Source organism: Seriola dumerili, unplaced genomic scaffold (genome assembly GCF_002260705.1).
Source record: "Seriola dumerili isolate Sdu_G_001 unplaced genomic scaffold, Sdu_1.0 BDQW01000230.1, whole genome shotgun sequence".
Taxonomy (NCBI): domain Eukaryota; kingdom Metazoa; phylum Chordata; class Actinopteri; order Carangiformes; family Carangidae; genus Seriola; species Seriola dumerili.
In genome coordinates this window covers 2,004,741-2,020,542 of record NW_019174485.1, presented here as the reverse complement: position 1 = coordinate 2,020,542, position 15,802 = coordinate 2,004,741, and the positions used below count along the sequence as shown (strand labels likewise).

The 15,802-nt window shown below is 42.0% G+C and overlaps 1 protein-coding gene across 2 annotated transcripts; it reads right to left on the bottom strand.

The window, feature by feature from the left end:
- Window positions 1–2,271: 2,271 nt before the first annotated feature.
- On the bottom strand, window positions 2,272–15,037 carry LOC111229265 (transportin-2). Of its 2 annotated transcripts, none has more exons than XM_022755520.1 (24): window positions 14,859–15,037; window positions 14,002–14,101; window positions 13,674–13,749; window positions 13,364–13,513; window positions 13,050–13,156; window positions 12,820–12,953; window positions 12,623–12,704; window positions 11,840–11,962; window positions 11,609–11,727; window positions 11,460–11,520; window positions 11,151–11,322; window positions 10,579–10,731; window positions 10,146–10,371; window positions 9,881–10,052; window positions 9,592–9,786; window positions 9,277–9,435; window positions 8,822–8,909; window positions 8,607–8,705; window positions 8,413–8,508; window positions 8,142–8,217; window positions 7,411–7,510; window positions 7,250–7,324; window positions 5,790–5,919; window positions 2,272–2,341 (listed from the first exon to the last, which is right to left on the bottom strand). In XM_022755520.1, exons 2-23 carry the CDS (start codon window positions 14,098–14,100, stop codon window positions 5,812–5,814), a joined length of 2,670 nt encoding a protein of 889 aa, XP_022611241.1. In that variant the 5' UTR covers window position 14,101; window positions 14,859–15,037; the 3' UTR covers window positions 2,272–2,341; window positions 5,790–5,811. The 2 variants fall into 2 exon arrangements, with proteins under 2 accessions (XP_022611241.1, XP_022611240.1); XM_022755519.1 differs by lacking the exon at window positions 2,272–2,341 and adding an exon at window positions 5,557–5,684.
- Window positions 15,038–15,802: the final 765 nt, after the last annotated feature.

The window sequence follows — 15,802 nt, the reverse complement described above, 5'->3', positions numbered from 1 at the left end:
CTCAGGATGTGTTGTCATAAATCTACTTGACCCTGACAGATAATATCATTTTCTAGCCCTGAATTAACTTAAAGGTCCCATATTTGATACTTTTCTGGTGTTTTATTTGAAGTTTTGATATCCAGAAAAAGATGCCGTATATTTGTGGTTTTAAGCACTAAAAATCATCTCAGTGTAGTTTTACATCCCCCTAGTCAGGCTTCTCTCTGGAGCTCTAGTAAACCCAGAGGCTCTGAGCCTCTTTGCTGATTGGCTGAGTGTTTTTTGAGTGATCAAATAAAAATGTATATAGATTTCAGGGAAATCAAATCCTGCAAGGTTGGACGGCAGGTCCAAGTGGGCGGGGCTTGGGGTATGTCTGAGAGCGGTGACTACTTTGTTGTGACATCACAAAGTTACGGAAGTCCTGACGGCTGGTTATAAGGCTCAGTTTCTGAATACAGGCTGTGTGCATTTCTCTGTGGACTGAGGCTTTGATACTTTCACGATATTAATATAGAACCAAGACCTGATCTATAATCAAAAAACACATGGAAATCTCACTTTCTACAATATGGGACCTTTAAACTAGCTTTGAATCCTACACTCCCCTAGGCAAAGAGCAGATACTCAGCAGCATGAACCAGCTTAATATCTACATTGTATCTGCTCAAATTAAACTACATTGGCTAACTGGCCAGCCAATGTAGTTGTAGGCAACTTCATTTGAATGCCATGCCCTCTCAGTTGTCAAACCACTATCAATGTTTATCTGGCTCCACCAGTCTTACCAAGAGTAACTAACTAATTGGCAAACCCTGTGGTATGAGGAGCTTTCCATGAATCCTGCACCTTGCCCTGTCTTACCAAAGAACATAGTTTCAGTATCAAGTTTTGAGTGTGTAACCGTCCAGTCAAGTCTACAGGCTCACCAGGCAGGTACTTTTTCAAGTTATATTCACTTTGGTCCATATCATCACCAGCTAACATCCTCAGCTACCAGCAACCTAGCCATTATGGATGATTATGTTTTCAAGACTTGGTGCTCTTTGATTCTTGTCACTGTGCATCTGTTTGTAAGTGATCTGCTGGAAAATGTAAGATCTCAGCTGAGGATAGAAACGTACTTACTTTGTCACTGTCTGAGTTTGAACTTTAATTCATATCAGAACAAAGACTCATCTTTGGTCACTAGGAGTGGCGTTAAAGACATGTCACCTTTACTCAGACAGTAACATTCACTGGCACATGAACAAAAAGCCAAATAAAGACACCTGCTGAACAGGAAAAGCCTGTTCATATCAGTTTATACAGCTGCTATAAAACAGACATTCAATATATATGCTTACGGATATTACCCCTGACTCCTGTGTCCTAATTTTTTTATCCCTCAAAAAATTGCCAGCTTTGTCATTGTATCAGATGGTGTTTGCTTTAGTTATCCAAATACAGAGGTGATATATGTATATATATATATACATGGAGACAGTGACACAGGTGAGGAGGACTCAACTGAGGGATTTTCCTGAACTCACTGTACCCCAGCTCCACCCAAAGCTTCAGGGTAAACAAGTAATATAAAGGTAGGGACAAAAAGATTATCTCCATTGTAAGAGAGGCCTGTAATTATGGTGCTGAAAATGAATGAGATTTGTGACAGACCCACAGCTTATTGACATTGTTTATGTGGCCTCAGAGACTAAGAGTTGACTCAAAGAGAGATTTCTTTCTCAGAAACACACAAACCTCATAAAGAATGTTGCATTATACAATTACTTTGGCTCCAACAGAAATTCAGCGTGCAGAAATCTTAAAATGTTATTGTCTTCACAGCAATCAAAAGAAAACAATTTGCTTTTTTTTCTATTGATTTTTCTTTCCACCACTTCTATCCATTTGGTGAAGTAATTAGCAGTTATGCTGCAAAGTCATCTTGCATTGATCAATCAGTGATCTGTATGTTTAGTAATAAGAGTTGAATTTGTGCTAAAACGAGGTGAGTGTATTCTCAGGACTGAGCATGTGATTTGCATGTGAATTGGCAGTGTGTGTTTAAATGTCTGTTTGGCTCTTTGCATTAAGAGTTTTGCATATCATACAATACTTTTATCTGCAGACAGACAGACACACAGCAGCACCGCAGAGTTTGCTTCTTCTACTTCTCTCTCTCACACACACACACACACACACACACACACACACACACACACACACACACACACACACACACACACACACACAGCTAATTTGTCGGTCCAGAGTTCCTGTGGTAGTGGTTCCAGGTGATCCGGCCACGTTCTGAGTTCAGTCATATGTCCAGTGATATCTCATGGCTGGATATAAGAGAAACAGCTGGAGGCGGCTGCTCAGTTTTGGGAGGAAACACAAGAGTTATATTTCAGAATGAGGATGGAGTTGGTGAATCAGTTGCTGCTGCGCACGTGCAGAGATTTACAGTGACTAATCTCAGCGTAGCTCGATTATTGTGTTAAGTGTGTATTTTGTGGGATTTTTACATGTTGACATACACAGAAACAGGAAACATCCTAGAGGCTGAATGTAACTCTACGTTCAATTAGTCTTATTATTAGACGTATTAACCATGAGGATGGCTATTCTTTTTAAAGGTACATTACACCTCATCCCGTCATCTTCTGACAAAAGACATCAGACTGGCAACTCAAGCACCCAGCCTTCAGCATGCATGACATGATTTATTTCAAGAATCCACAATCCAGCTGGATGTTTGAGAGATTTTACACACATAAACTATAGATCATATAATAAAAGCATTTTATTTCCATTCCCACCTTCAAAAAAAGGGGTCACGACTGGTGAATTTAATTCACAGAAAAAACAAAAAGTACCAATGTCGTTCTGCCAAATTGCAACAATATCATGCTCTTTATTATATAAACAGAATTTAGAAAAAAATTATTCCTCCTCCATCTCTTTTCATTCCTCCTTTGTTCCCATCTATTTTAACACCTATTCAAAAACCCTCCGCGACCCTCCTTTCCTTCAAACTCACTGCATTCATGAATCTGTCACTGAAGCAGACTACAACAGCATCATCCAAAGAAAATGTACACTGACCTTTCAGATAGAAAAAAAGAACCTTAATCATGAAACCAAAAACATCTGTTACACGAATAAAAAATAAAGCACTAAAATTAACGAGCAACCGAAAACATTTCCTCATACAAGCTGTGAACTAAGATACTGTGGAAATAGAACTGGACTGGGTTTCAGATTGTCTTTGTATTTGACGTGTGAAATGATTGGTCTGATTATCTCAGTGGTCACAGTCTAGGTCAAATCAAGTGCCAATGTTTGTCTGTTTCCAAATGTCTACATGCTGGAGAAGAGTGAAAAAATATAGATCCCTGTAGTCAATTCTTTAGTCAACTCATATTCCATGATTAATCTAAAAAGCCCTACAAAGCCTGTACTTCATCACTTATTGAATATTGAAATAGCAGCTTGTCTCTATTTATTGTCTGTGGTTAAATTTCAGTGGCTTTTGCTCTTTGGCAGTGTCCTAGCTCTTATTCTTTTAGCATACTGTGCTCCCCTCTCATTCTGAATTGAGGTGGTGTGTTGGTGTGTAAAGGGTGATCATATTACTCTGGAATATACGTCAAACATACGCCATTGCGCACACACATTCGCACACACAGAGTGGAAACACAGACACAGAGCATGCACACAAAAGTAGGCTAAGGCAGGCTACATATCCTTTCAAACAAAAAAATTACTTTGCACCGGTGCAATGTGCACATGTCATATAAACGCCATCTAACTATCCAAAACATGCTCATAGGCAGAGGAGGTACTCATGCGCGCATACTCATGCAATATCTCACACACACACACGCATACATGTACACACAGACACACACACACACACACACACCTCAGTAATATGGCATGGTTAGTCATTGTAAAAGTGCGGATTAGTCGCAGTTTCACAAAGTTGTTTTTATTTGCCATTTAGTATTGGGATATTTTTGCCAGTCAAAGACACTTAATTTCACAGTGCAACACAGTATGACAAACACTGACATTAGGGTCAAGACATATCATATGGGCGAAGTTAAAAAAAAGTCCATACAAAAAAGAAATGGTAAAATAAAATAAAAAGTGCAAAAAACAACTCAACAGTCACTGAAAATAGCATTAATTCAAAATTTCTTGCGTTAATTGTGCGAATTTAAGTCCACTATAGAAACAAAAATTATCAGTAGCAGCAAAAAAAAGAAAAAAAAAAAAAAAAAAGAATATGGACCAGTTTTAAAACATTATAAAGATCACAATGACATTGCCAATCACTGTTTTACTTAAGATATCAATATGGCATCAAATGGATATTCAGTACGTATGTAGACATAAACACATACACACTCACTCTTACACATACCCATACATACACACACGCACATACACAAACACTTGGTCACAGTTAACAGGTGCCAAGGACATTGCGGTGGGAGTCAAGTTTTTAGCTCGGTACCATATCAAAAACAATACATATTTCACACACTGTTAACACAGAATGCCAAAGTAAGGATTTACAAACCGCACATGCACACACACGCGCGCACACGCACACACACGCGCACACCCACACATACACACACGCGCACACACACACACACGAGCCACACACACACACACACACACACACACACACACACACACACACACACACACACACACACACACAAAACCTCAGAGACGACTAAAGATGTGATTTTTCTTTCTACAATTTCCTCCCCTCTGGTGAGAAAACAAATGTGTTAGCCCTAATCCTCCCTTCCTAGAGGAATGGTTTCTGTGAAGCCACAAGGAAAGACACTTGCTCTTTTTTTTTTTTTTTTCCTCTCTTTGCTCAGGTAGAAAATGTGACAGGAATATGTCTGATAGATGGATAGCTCTGTGAAGCAGCACTCTGGTCAAAATGAAGGTAGGAAACATAGATGCGGATAGCGAGATTATCTAACAGATAAGTAGAATTCAGTGACTACAGATGAAGTAATTCATATTGAATCCTATTCCCCGGAAAAGAAAGATATCACCCAGAAAATGAACAGTTTAGACACCTGTCTGTCCCTAACTACATGTAGTAGGTCTCAAAAAGTCTAAATAATAGTGCCACCCACAGTCAGTTCCATGTACTGCATGTACAGCATGTGCAAGTGTATGTGTGTGAGTCTGTGTACGTTGGTCTGTCTGTCGGTCAAGCTATTGGTTACTCTTAAGTTTAAGAATCCCATTAAAATCTCCACTGTCCCTGTCTTCTTAGCCAAGTAACAGACTGTTCTGTAGCTCTTTTTTCCCTGCCTTGTTATTGAGTTCCCTCCCTCTCTTTCCCTGAACTTTCTCTGTGCTGGTCTCTTTCCCTGCATCCCTCTTTCTCAACTTGTCTATCCCTCCATCTCTCCTCCATGTCCTTCTCTCTGTCCCTCTCTATCTGTCCCTACCAGTTAGTTTTTCTGTGTCGGGTCCCTGCCTAGTTAATCTAGAGGTGTCCCCCTGTCCCTCCCTCCCACCCGCCCACCCTCCCTCTATGGACAAACACATAGGGCGTGGGGGCCGTCCGTCAGGGGGAGCGGCCAATAGCGTCCCTCTCCCTCCCCCCAGATCAGGGCAGTGCAATACACAGATGGATGAGTTTCCCATTCACCCTCCTCCTGCTGGCTCACCTAGGAGGACGGATAAAAGGGAGAGCAGACACAAAAACGTTAACTTAAGTATAATCCTCCATATGACTTTGCTTTGACTTTAAATAATAGTGTGCGTGGGGTTACCTCTTGGGTGGGTGTAGAGAATCTAAACACCGTAACAGGCTGCCAGTCTCTCCTTTAGCAGTGGGGGGAACTGCTCTGAGAACTGCTGCCAGTTCTCCTCCCCAACCTGCTCCTTAAAGCCGTGCAGGATCTGTGGAGAGGGACAGAAAAAGACAAAAAATATATATATAAAGTATTCAACTTCTTAAACAGTTGAGCCACATACTTTACACTTTTACAGTTAGAGGCGTTGATCATTTTTTCTTCGACTACTGTACGGCCTCCTCAACTGTTCCTGAGGCCTCATAAAAGCAACAAAGTCCTACATTTGATTGTTTGACTCCAACAAGGCTGAAATACCATCTGAGCAAAGCTTTTGTTAATTTGAGTAACTGCAACTTTGATATTAAATTTTGACCACAGAAGTACAATCTCAACTAAGGCAGGTCCTACATTAATAGCTACTTTGGTGTCCGTCTCTTGTAGACGTGCCTGTGTCAAAATCTAGTTTCAATACATTTATAAATTCAGTTTATATTGTACCTACATGTTCCATATTTCTCTCTTAGTATTGATTTGTCACCATATTTCTTGTGAACTTCCAAATACAAGTCCAACATTTACTCTCTTTGTGTTTTTGTCACTATGAGCGACATGTTTCACATCACACACAGTCATTTGACCCATCCTAAAAATACTTACTAGTGTAGCTTTAATAAATTAGAGTTTAATGAAACTCCAACAAATTGAATGACACCCAGAAGATCTGTGGCCAGGATCTGTAATCCCAGCACAGGAGCACTGGGTGGTTTCTGGGCTTATGAGGGAACTAGCACTGGTGACCTTCTGTGGCAAACCACAGCAGTATGTTTTGCTTTGTTTAGAAATAGTAAAATGGCAGTGATACAGAAAAGATATTAGCACCAGGTTCATTTCGCCTACTATGGATTCACTATACTGTCAACACACTGGTTAAATATCCCAACAGGAATATTACATAAATTCTCTGTTACTGTAAATACATGCATTTCTGGATTGTGAAGTGCGACCCAGTTTAAAGCTGGCAGTGAGTTTATAATGAAGCCCGACACAGTGATGAATTTCAGAGTTCACTGAGCTGATGTTAATGTTTTGCCTCTCGAGGCTGTAGTATTTATGAGAGTGAATTTGACTCAAAATTTTTTAGGCAGAGCATTTTGGCCTTCATGTGGTGAGCTCCTGAGGGGGAGTGTGTGTGCCTAATGTCTCTAGAGAACAAGAGAAGTGTCTGCCTTGCTGAGTTTCACTGCTCTAAACTAAGATGAACACGCTCTGCTCTGCCTGAGGTCTCTACACAGCACACTGCACAGTGACTCACACAGCAGGGGAGTGTGATGATTTCATGGTAAGTTAAAATCAGTCTTTGGATGGGACTAGTTACGCAAACACAAGATCCCGCTCCTCAATATGACCTGGACCTGGACCTGGACCCGGACCCTCACCTTGTAGAACATGTCTCTCAGATCATCTTTAGGATTGACCCAGGAGGCCACAGCATCACAGAAGAAGATGAAGTCCTGAACAAACACAGAGGAAAAGGTGAGAAGGTTTGAAAAGTAAAACGTCTCCCGATCAAGTCCTAAAACATCCGTGGGTGTCTCACCTGTACCACACCACCTGGGTTCACACCAATCATCATGCAAATCCCGCGGAAGGCCGAGTCTTTCTCCTCGTTGTCTCGGATGTTCCGCAGAGACGTACACCTGCCACACGTTAATAAACCAATCAGAAGCTGTTAAACCTCCTGCTGTCACTCCCTTATCTTGTCTACAAGAGAACATTTGGAAATTATACAACATGAAAACAAGAGAACTAAAACTAATTTCTAAAAGTTAATTAAAATGGCAACAGCCAAACTGCCATTATCCTTCTGTGTTAAAGGATATTTGTCATTTTTTGAGGGATGAGGAAAATCACAGACTTCAGTGTTTCAATCTCACTAATTGCTGATTCCAATCATTTCAGGAATTAATTTAGAGAATGTCAATATTGCAGTTATTGTAATGCTGTGATTGTGTTCTGCAGCAATGTGAGCACTTAAAGAAAGCAAGGAGGAAGAAATGCCACAAACGAGTCTCGCATGTAAGGAGAAGCTAAAATAAGTACACACAGAATGGAAAGGGGGAGAAGGAGAGAGAGAATGGATATCATGTGATGTGTTAAGAGCACAGTGGATAAGAGGGAGAGAGCATGTGTCTGCAGAGTGTGTGATATATGGAAACTGCCAATGCTGAAAATGTATGTGCAGATGTTGCAAATTAAATGACGACATCACAAGGACGCTATAGTGCGAGGAATGAGAGACACAGAACCGGAGTTTAAACAGTCTCTCACCAAGGTCGGATAAACTGCGGCAGCATGGGAGCGACTTCCTGAGGGCACACGTAGCCCAGTCGACCAATGGTGATTGCTGAAAGAGGAAAGAGAATGACTCAGGGCTGCTGTTAGAAGAGTGTGTGTGCAGTACTGTGACAATAACTGCACTCCCTTCTACCATGTGAACCATTAAATCCCCTATTGACTGTAATGCAGTCTGGTTCTAACTTTAAAATTTGTCTACTTCCATTTGAAAAACAAGTATAAAAATATCAGTGTATTCACATACCAGTGTTCTCCAGCAGGGTCTTGGGGGTGTTGGGTCGATTAATAATCTCAACCAGCTGGTTCAGAACCATAGCGATGTACGGCTGCATCTCCACACCTGACAGAGCAGAAAAATTCAAGTGAGACACAGCATCTCATATTCAACTGCACAAGCACTTAACAGCATCACATAAAAATAGATTCGCTGCAACTCACCCATCTGCATACAGATCTCTCCTATAGCCCAGGTGGCATTGTTGCAGACAGAGATGAACTCTGGGTTCAGATTTGTCCCAAGGATTGGCATGAATTCAGCTGCACACACAAACATGTTACCATCACATTAGAGACACAAAAATGGAGGATGGTGGGATGTTGTGTCTGTACTGTGTAAGTGTGTGTATAACTGAGGGACACAACAAGATAATTACCAATACACGGTTTGACATGAGGGAAGCAAGCCTTGGTCAAGTCACCCAGTAGAGCAAATGAACTCTGCCTTACTTCAGGCATCGTATCCTGGGACAAAAGAGACAGAGAGACAAAGAGAAATGTAAAGACACACCATCAGCAGACATAAAGAATTTCATTTTCTGTGGCTACTTCAATATAAGTGACTACAACAAGAGTGTTATAACTGCACAGGGAGGCTTCCTTCAAGGAAGTAACATTACATTGTTTCATCTGAATCCAATGTATGTGCGTAGGCAATTTGAATCCAGCACAGGAGTGGTGGACCCTGTCACTTACAATGAAAACTTTTATACAAAGAGGTAATTACAAAATGTAAATACAACATCTGTTGCCAAAATAAAATCAGAACATTACAAACACAAGGGATTATAAATTTAAGATCAAGTTGGACACACACACAGGCTCTCCTCACCTGCATGCACTGGAAAAGCAGGGTCATGATGTTACTGCGAGCCACAAGCGTGTCCACGTGGCCTCCAAGTCCCTCAGCCAAGCCACTGAGAAGATCCAGAGCCACGATCATGAAATCCTTGTCGGGTGCCTCGTACTGGTCTGGCTGCTGACTGTACATCTGAGACACACAAACAGAGGAGAAGGTAAAAGGTCAGAAGTGGGATGATGGGATAAAGTGTAAAGCAGCAAGAACATGAATTGCCTTTGCAGAATACAAGCCCACGTGTGAGTAAGTGAGTGTGTGTGTGTGTGTGTGTGTGTGTGTGTGACTCACCATGGCTTGAGCCAGAGTCTTCTGGACCAGGGTGACGCAGCGCTGGTAGACGGGCTCGCAATAGGGGAGGAAGCCACTCTGCAGCGCCGTGGCAACAGACGACAGACACTCAAGCAGAGGGAAGAGATCTTTGTCTTCATCCTTCAGCTCATTCCACTTGGCTATCAGTGGAGGCATCAGCTTCTGTATGTACTCCTAAAAACACAAGTGTGTGAGTTGGGCCTGTCAATAAATTACACACAAAACAAGGCTGGGTACAGATGTGTTTTTTTTTTGGGGGGGGGCTCACAGGCTGGTTGAGATGGTGTCCCACAGAGTCCGCCAGAGTTCCTATGGCATCATAAAGAATGAGCAGGTTCTTGTGCTGATACTTCCCAAAAGCAAAAACCAGTGTGTCCAGGATGAAGCTCAGATAAGGCACCAGCTCTGTACACGCCTCCTCCTCCAGGGTGGCGAATGCACTTTAGGAAAGATGAGATGGTTAAAGAGAATATATGAGCGTAAAATGAGAGAACACAGGAGATCTGAACATATGGACAAAGTAAGAGCTGTACCTGCATGCCGCTTCCTGCACCCTCTTATTGCCATCAAGAATGCGTTTGAGTAGCTCGGTCATGAGGGGTTTGAGATGGGCGTCAGGGGGCTGGCTGACCACCCAGTGGGCGTAGCGGCTGAGAGTCCAGCAGGCAATGGAGCGGACCAGGGCCTTCTTGTCACACAAACACTGAATAAGGTGGGGGATGAGCTCTGGCAAGTAAGGTACCATGCCTTGCATACAGCCTGTGAGGACAAAAAGGTTTTATAAAGCCAAGCTTTCCGGCAATAGAAATATCAAGACGCATCTGAAGTTTCAGAAACTCACTACTTATCTTGACATGTAACCTCTCAGTGAAACATCTAAACTTAATAATCTCAAAAAAATCATCTTTTTTTGTTTTTTCTTTTTAAATATACCCTTTAACTTCTGTATCTAATAGCGAGTCTTACCCTCAGCGATGGCCCCCAGCACCAGGATGCCAGACTCCTTGATGACCCAGTCAGGGTGGAAAAGCAGGCCTTTGAGCAGGGGAAGGAGATGGGGCAGCAACTCCTCACGAAACACGTTGGCGAGAACATCCAGAGCCGCAGCCGAACACTTCCCTAGAAAGGATATTATACCACATCACCATAAGCATTAGGTAACTCTGGAATGGCATAAAAGAATGCAACTACAAACACAGTCAGACAAATAGTGGGTACCAGAGATAGTGAAAAAAAAGTTCTGATTAATACCTTTTTTTAAAATGAGCTGCAACAAGTATGCAACTGTACCCATTATCTTTGTTAGTGTGTGTACATGTGAAGTAAAAAAACATAAGATATATCCCCACACACACACACACACACACACACACACATATATATAATCTGTGAAAAATTTTGGTAGAAGTAGAATGTTATTGTTGACAAAAGAGCTATAACATTAAGTCCTTGCTCAAATGTGGTTAGAAGGTAACTTTAGAGTAAGAGCTGCCACATGATCAACAGAGGAATTCTACAGCTGCATGTCTGTAACTTACGTAAGTTCCAGTCAGACAGTGTATCATCATCATCGTCCTCATCTTCATCGATGTCCTCCCCCTCCTCGCCCTCCCCTCCTTCGTGCTGCAGTGTGACGGTGCGGGACTTATGAAAGCGAGGTTTGATATCTTGCTCACTGTCTGGAATCGTCTCATCCTCTTCAACGTCGCCCTGTAAGACAACAGAGAGAGAGGTGAATGTAGAATGGACAGAGGTGAACAGCAAGAGACAAGAAGAAAAAGCAGAATGTTGATGTGTTTGTATTTATATGAAGCTGGGTACATTTGTTTTGTCCAGGGGTGGCTAACCTTTAGAAGGATGATGTCAATCTCGGAGTATTTCATTCCATTCACCAAGATAGGAATCAGTCTGAAACAGAGACAGACAATCACATTATTAATGAGATCATCATCTTGTCATTACCTTAACTCAGCCTCATTGGCATGTGAGCACTTACTGGACCAAGTGGCCAGAGAGGGCCTCTTTGCAGATGGGCTGTTCAGCCAGAGTCAGCCAGAACTCACAGGCCTCCAGAGCAACATTCTCATCTGGGTCTTGGGTGCGCTGCAACATGTACTGGTGAAAAACAACAAGAGGTGATGATGAGGTGGAGGTGGAGGAGGAGGAGGAAGGTAAAGCCAAATGTTGTCTGTTTAAGGTGGTGTGTTGGATCCAGTCACGCCCTCACCTGGATGATGCTGTGCATGTGTGGGATGAGCCGGTCAATGCGGACTTCCAGCAGCATGACAAGAGCCCTGCACACGTTCTTCCGCACCTCACTGTCCTCGTCACCAGCCAGTGCAAACAGACTCTGGATAGGAAGGGGACAAGGAGAGAAGGACAGAGGATGGGAGGGGATGGGTGGCAGAGAAGAGGGAAGGGCAGGGGAGAAAATGTTACCAACTTCCAAACATGCACTATATTGTGTTGTGCTTTGCCACGTTCACAGTACATATTTACATTGTGTTTTAAATTACTTGAACAGGAGACAAGGGTTAACAGAGGTGGTAACTACTGCCCACCCCACCTGCCACTCCCACCCTGCGTTTGTGAACTGCATTAGCTACATTACTTTTGTTTGACAAAAAAAAAATCCCAAGATCCAAAGTTTTCAAGTGAAAACTGGACCAACTCCATCCACTGAGGAAGACTGCAAGATGCAGTTGAAAGCTCTGGAAATAAACAGCTAAAAGCTGGTCAGATGCCAAAATTATATGACTGCTCTCCTTCTGCACCATCAGTGAAATGAAATGATGGCTTAGCAGCATGTTGCTGTTAACAATTTCTTTCCTTTTAAACTAAACATAAATCTTGTTTATTTTTTATTACATAATCAGTCTGAAAGCAGCTAGAAGCAAGTCCAGGGAGAGGTACTGGAAAAAACTGACTAACTCTTGTTTTCACATGATGACAGGATGGAAAATGATCAAAACCTTTATGAGTATGTTTGACAAAATCTTCAAGTACTCACCTCAATGAACGTGTCTATGTTATCCATCAGAGCCTGAGCTCGACCAATGATGAACTGGTTCACACATGCTATAGCATGGGACCTGAGGAAAAGACAGACTGATGATTTCAACAGGGAGATTCTAGTGGTGTGTGCTGAGGAGGAAAGACTAATTGCTAGTAGAGACAGTCAGCCAGCAAAGGTAGTGTTCTACTGACCTGATCTTGGGGCTGCAGTGTTTGAAAAATTGGAGGAATTTGGGGATCATAATGTTGAGAGGTCTGTTCAGAGCATCACTATCCAACAGCTCAGATGAGTCCTCACAGATTTTCTGCAGTGCTCCAAAAGAACCCTGAAAATCAGAGAAAATCATAGAGTGTGTTAAAAGACGAAAAGAAACAGACATTAATCTGATTATCACAATAAAGTGTTGGTATGTGGGCCTGACTTCGCAGGTGTTGTAGTCCTCTGAGTTGAGCAGATTACAGAGCTGAGGCAACAGTTCCGGCCAGGTCTGTAGCTCTCCTTTAGAGGCTATGGTCGTGATCAGGATACCTTCATGATAAAGAATAAAAAGATTATGAGGATTTAAAACTCAGGAGTAAGTAATAACTTAACTCATCATCACATTGCTACCACATACAGCCACATTACCTGCAAAAACTCAACCACCTACATAGTAGTCTGACTCACTGGCTAGAAAATGCAGCAAACACTAGTTTTTTTCTTTGTCCATTTTCCCTTTCCAACTCTAACACCCACCAATTGTAGCTCTTATGAGCGGCGAAGGGTCTCCGATGTTGTTGAGGCATTCTCGTTTGATGAAGTCAGCCACATTGGGAGGGAAGTTCTGGTAGTGAGCCTTAACATTGTTCTTCAGTATCAGACCGCTCAGAGAGCGAGTGGGTTCATCTTGAGAAGAAAGGCAGCAGAGAGTTGGTGTCAAATGATTTTTAATGGGAAGGAGGACGTGAGACACAGAAATATTTACTGAGAACAACCAAAGTTAGGGAGTTTATTCAGTAAATTACAATCCCGCTCTGTGGCTCATTTTTGACCTGCATATACATACCCTCAGATTTGAGGCTTGTGAGGACAAAGATGAGATAGTTGTTGAAATCTGGAAACTGATTAAGTTGTTCCAGTTTCTGCAGGCTCTGTTAAGGAGTTCAACCATTCACACACATAGTAAATGCACAAATATCTTGTGTTCCTGTTTAACAGTGTGGATTAATATGCAATCACAATCAATCACACCGGTTCACTTGCTGCAAGCTGCACATGACACACAGTCAGTTTTCATCTTCATTCACTAAGACACAAGGTCTCATAGAGGAAGTAAAATATCTTATTCTCTCACCCTCTCACACACACACACATACTGACAGATGTAAGGATACTTCTTGCACAGCTCTCTGTGTTGCTGTGTCTGGGGACTGGGAGTCCTTGAGTAGCTGAAGCACTTGCTGCAGACCCTGTTCATCTGGCTGCCACTCCATCCTACAAGACATGTACACACACATAACCTGTTTATGAAGCATGTACAACACATCGGCGCCTCCACGCTGAGAGCCCCGCCTGTAACCTCAGCAGTCAGTGCGTTACCAATCAAATCACGTAGAAGTAACGTAAACTACGCAGTCGATTACAGATGATGCCAACATACAGCATGCTGCCGTTACTAATAACAACAACTTGTCAAATACTAGCCACCTAACTGTTAACTTCACAGCTGGCAACGTGAATCTTAATTTTAGTCAAAATACATTCATTATAAATATTTGTATACACGCTACCGTGTATACAAAACATTACTGTAATCAATCCTGATTATGAACATTTTCCGTTTCTGGCTACATGAAACCTAAAGATAACGCTACGCAGTCGTCTTTTAGTAAGTTAAAGCTGCATGAATAAAGCAGCCACAGCAACTATCCACCGCGACCTGATCAGCCTTTTTCACGAGGCCCAGGCGGCACAAGCGCAAATGTCTGGCTCATTCAACTAGCAAGCTAGCTTAGCGTCGCTATGATTCTTAACACGCACCAGATCCACACAGAAAACAGCTACAAAACGATGTCTTACGTTAACAACCAGGCAACGCGTTGCGCCGTCAAAGTTGTGTTTGTAATTAAAGCAACAAACACGACGCAAATGGAGCGCATTAATATTCATAACAGAGCAGTCGCACATCAACCCATAGCTACCAGTAGCATGTTAGCTAGCATCATCTTGAAAGTGCCGCGAAAGGTTTTACCTGGTCACTCCGATGTGGTAGATCTATATTTCTATAGACAATAGTGCAGCTACGCTGTAACAACTAACATTAAGTAAAATATGACTTCAATCTGTGTATCCTAATACAAACTTCTGATCTCAGTAGATCTGTGTGGTTGCTATGCTAGTTGGTATGTGACAGAGATTGCATGCCTTGCAATCAAGCCGGGTGATCAGTTTGATCATGTTCGGCTTCCGTACTGGACAGACTGTCGGGCAAGGCTACTGTGTAAAGAGACAAACAACTTTTAATATCGCCATTATTATACAGTCCATATACAGTACGTGTCAGTGTATACTGTTGGCGGAAACTGTGTTAATTTATATAAATGCATACCATACATCTAATTCTGTGAACAAGCAGGATATGTGCATTGTTTTGTGTTGTTTTCTGGCCGCCAGATGGTGTCAGCTTCAAATTCCTGCAGCATCAAACTACTGTACATTTGATCTGTATGAACTGATGCAGGGCGTGGATACAATAACATGAACACCAACAAATACCACGACTGTGAAGTTTGTTCAGTCCAGATTTGATGGCATTGTCTTAACATGCCCGTATATTTCAACTTTGGGTGGAAATCGAGTATAATGCCATGAACACCTTGAAATAAACAACACAACCCCAACATCATAAGCCTGACAGATAGCATGTTGTAGGTTTATTGCACTGGATGTCAGTTCTTCATAAATCTGCTCATATATGGTATCTATACATGCCTCTGTAGATTCACAGAAACCAGATGTAATTCAGAGAACATCAGGACACTGTGTAGTCAAAGTTACCACCACTTCCTTCATTTTGAAATCCTTCTCAAAACTATGTTTCTAAAACAAGGTTTTGGAAAAGTGGAAGTGTGAGTATGAAATGTAATATAGTATCTTTTGCAAGACCAAGAAAGACTTTCGCAACACTTACACAAA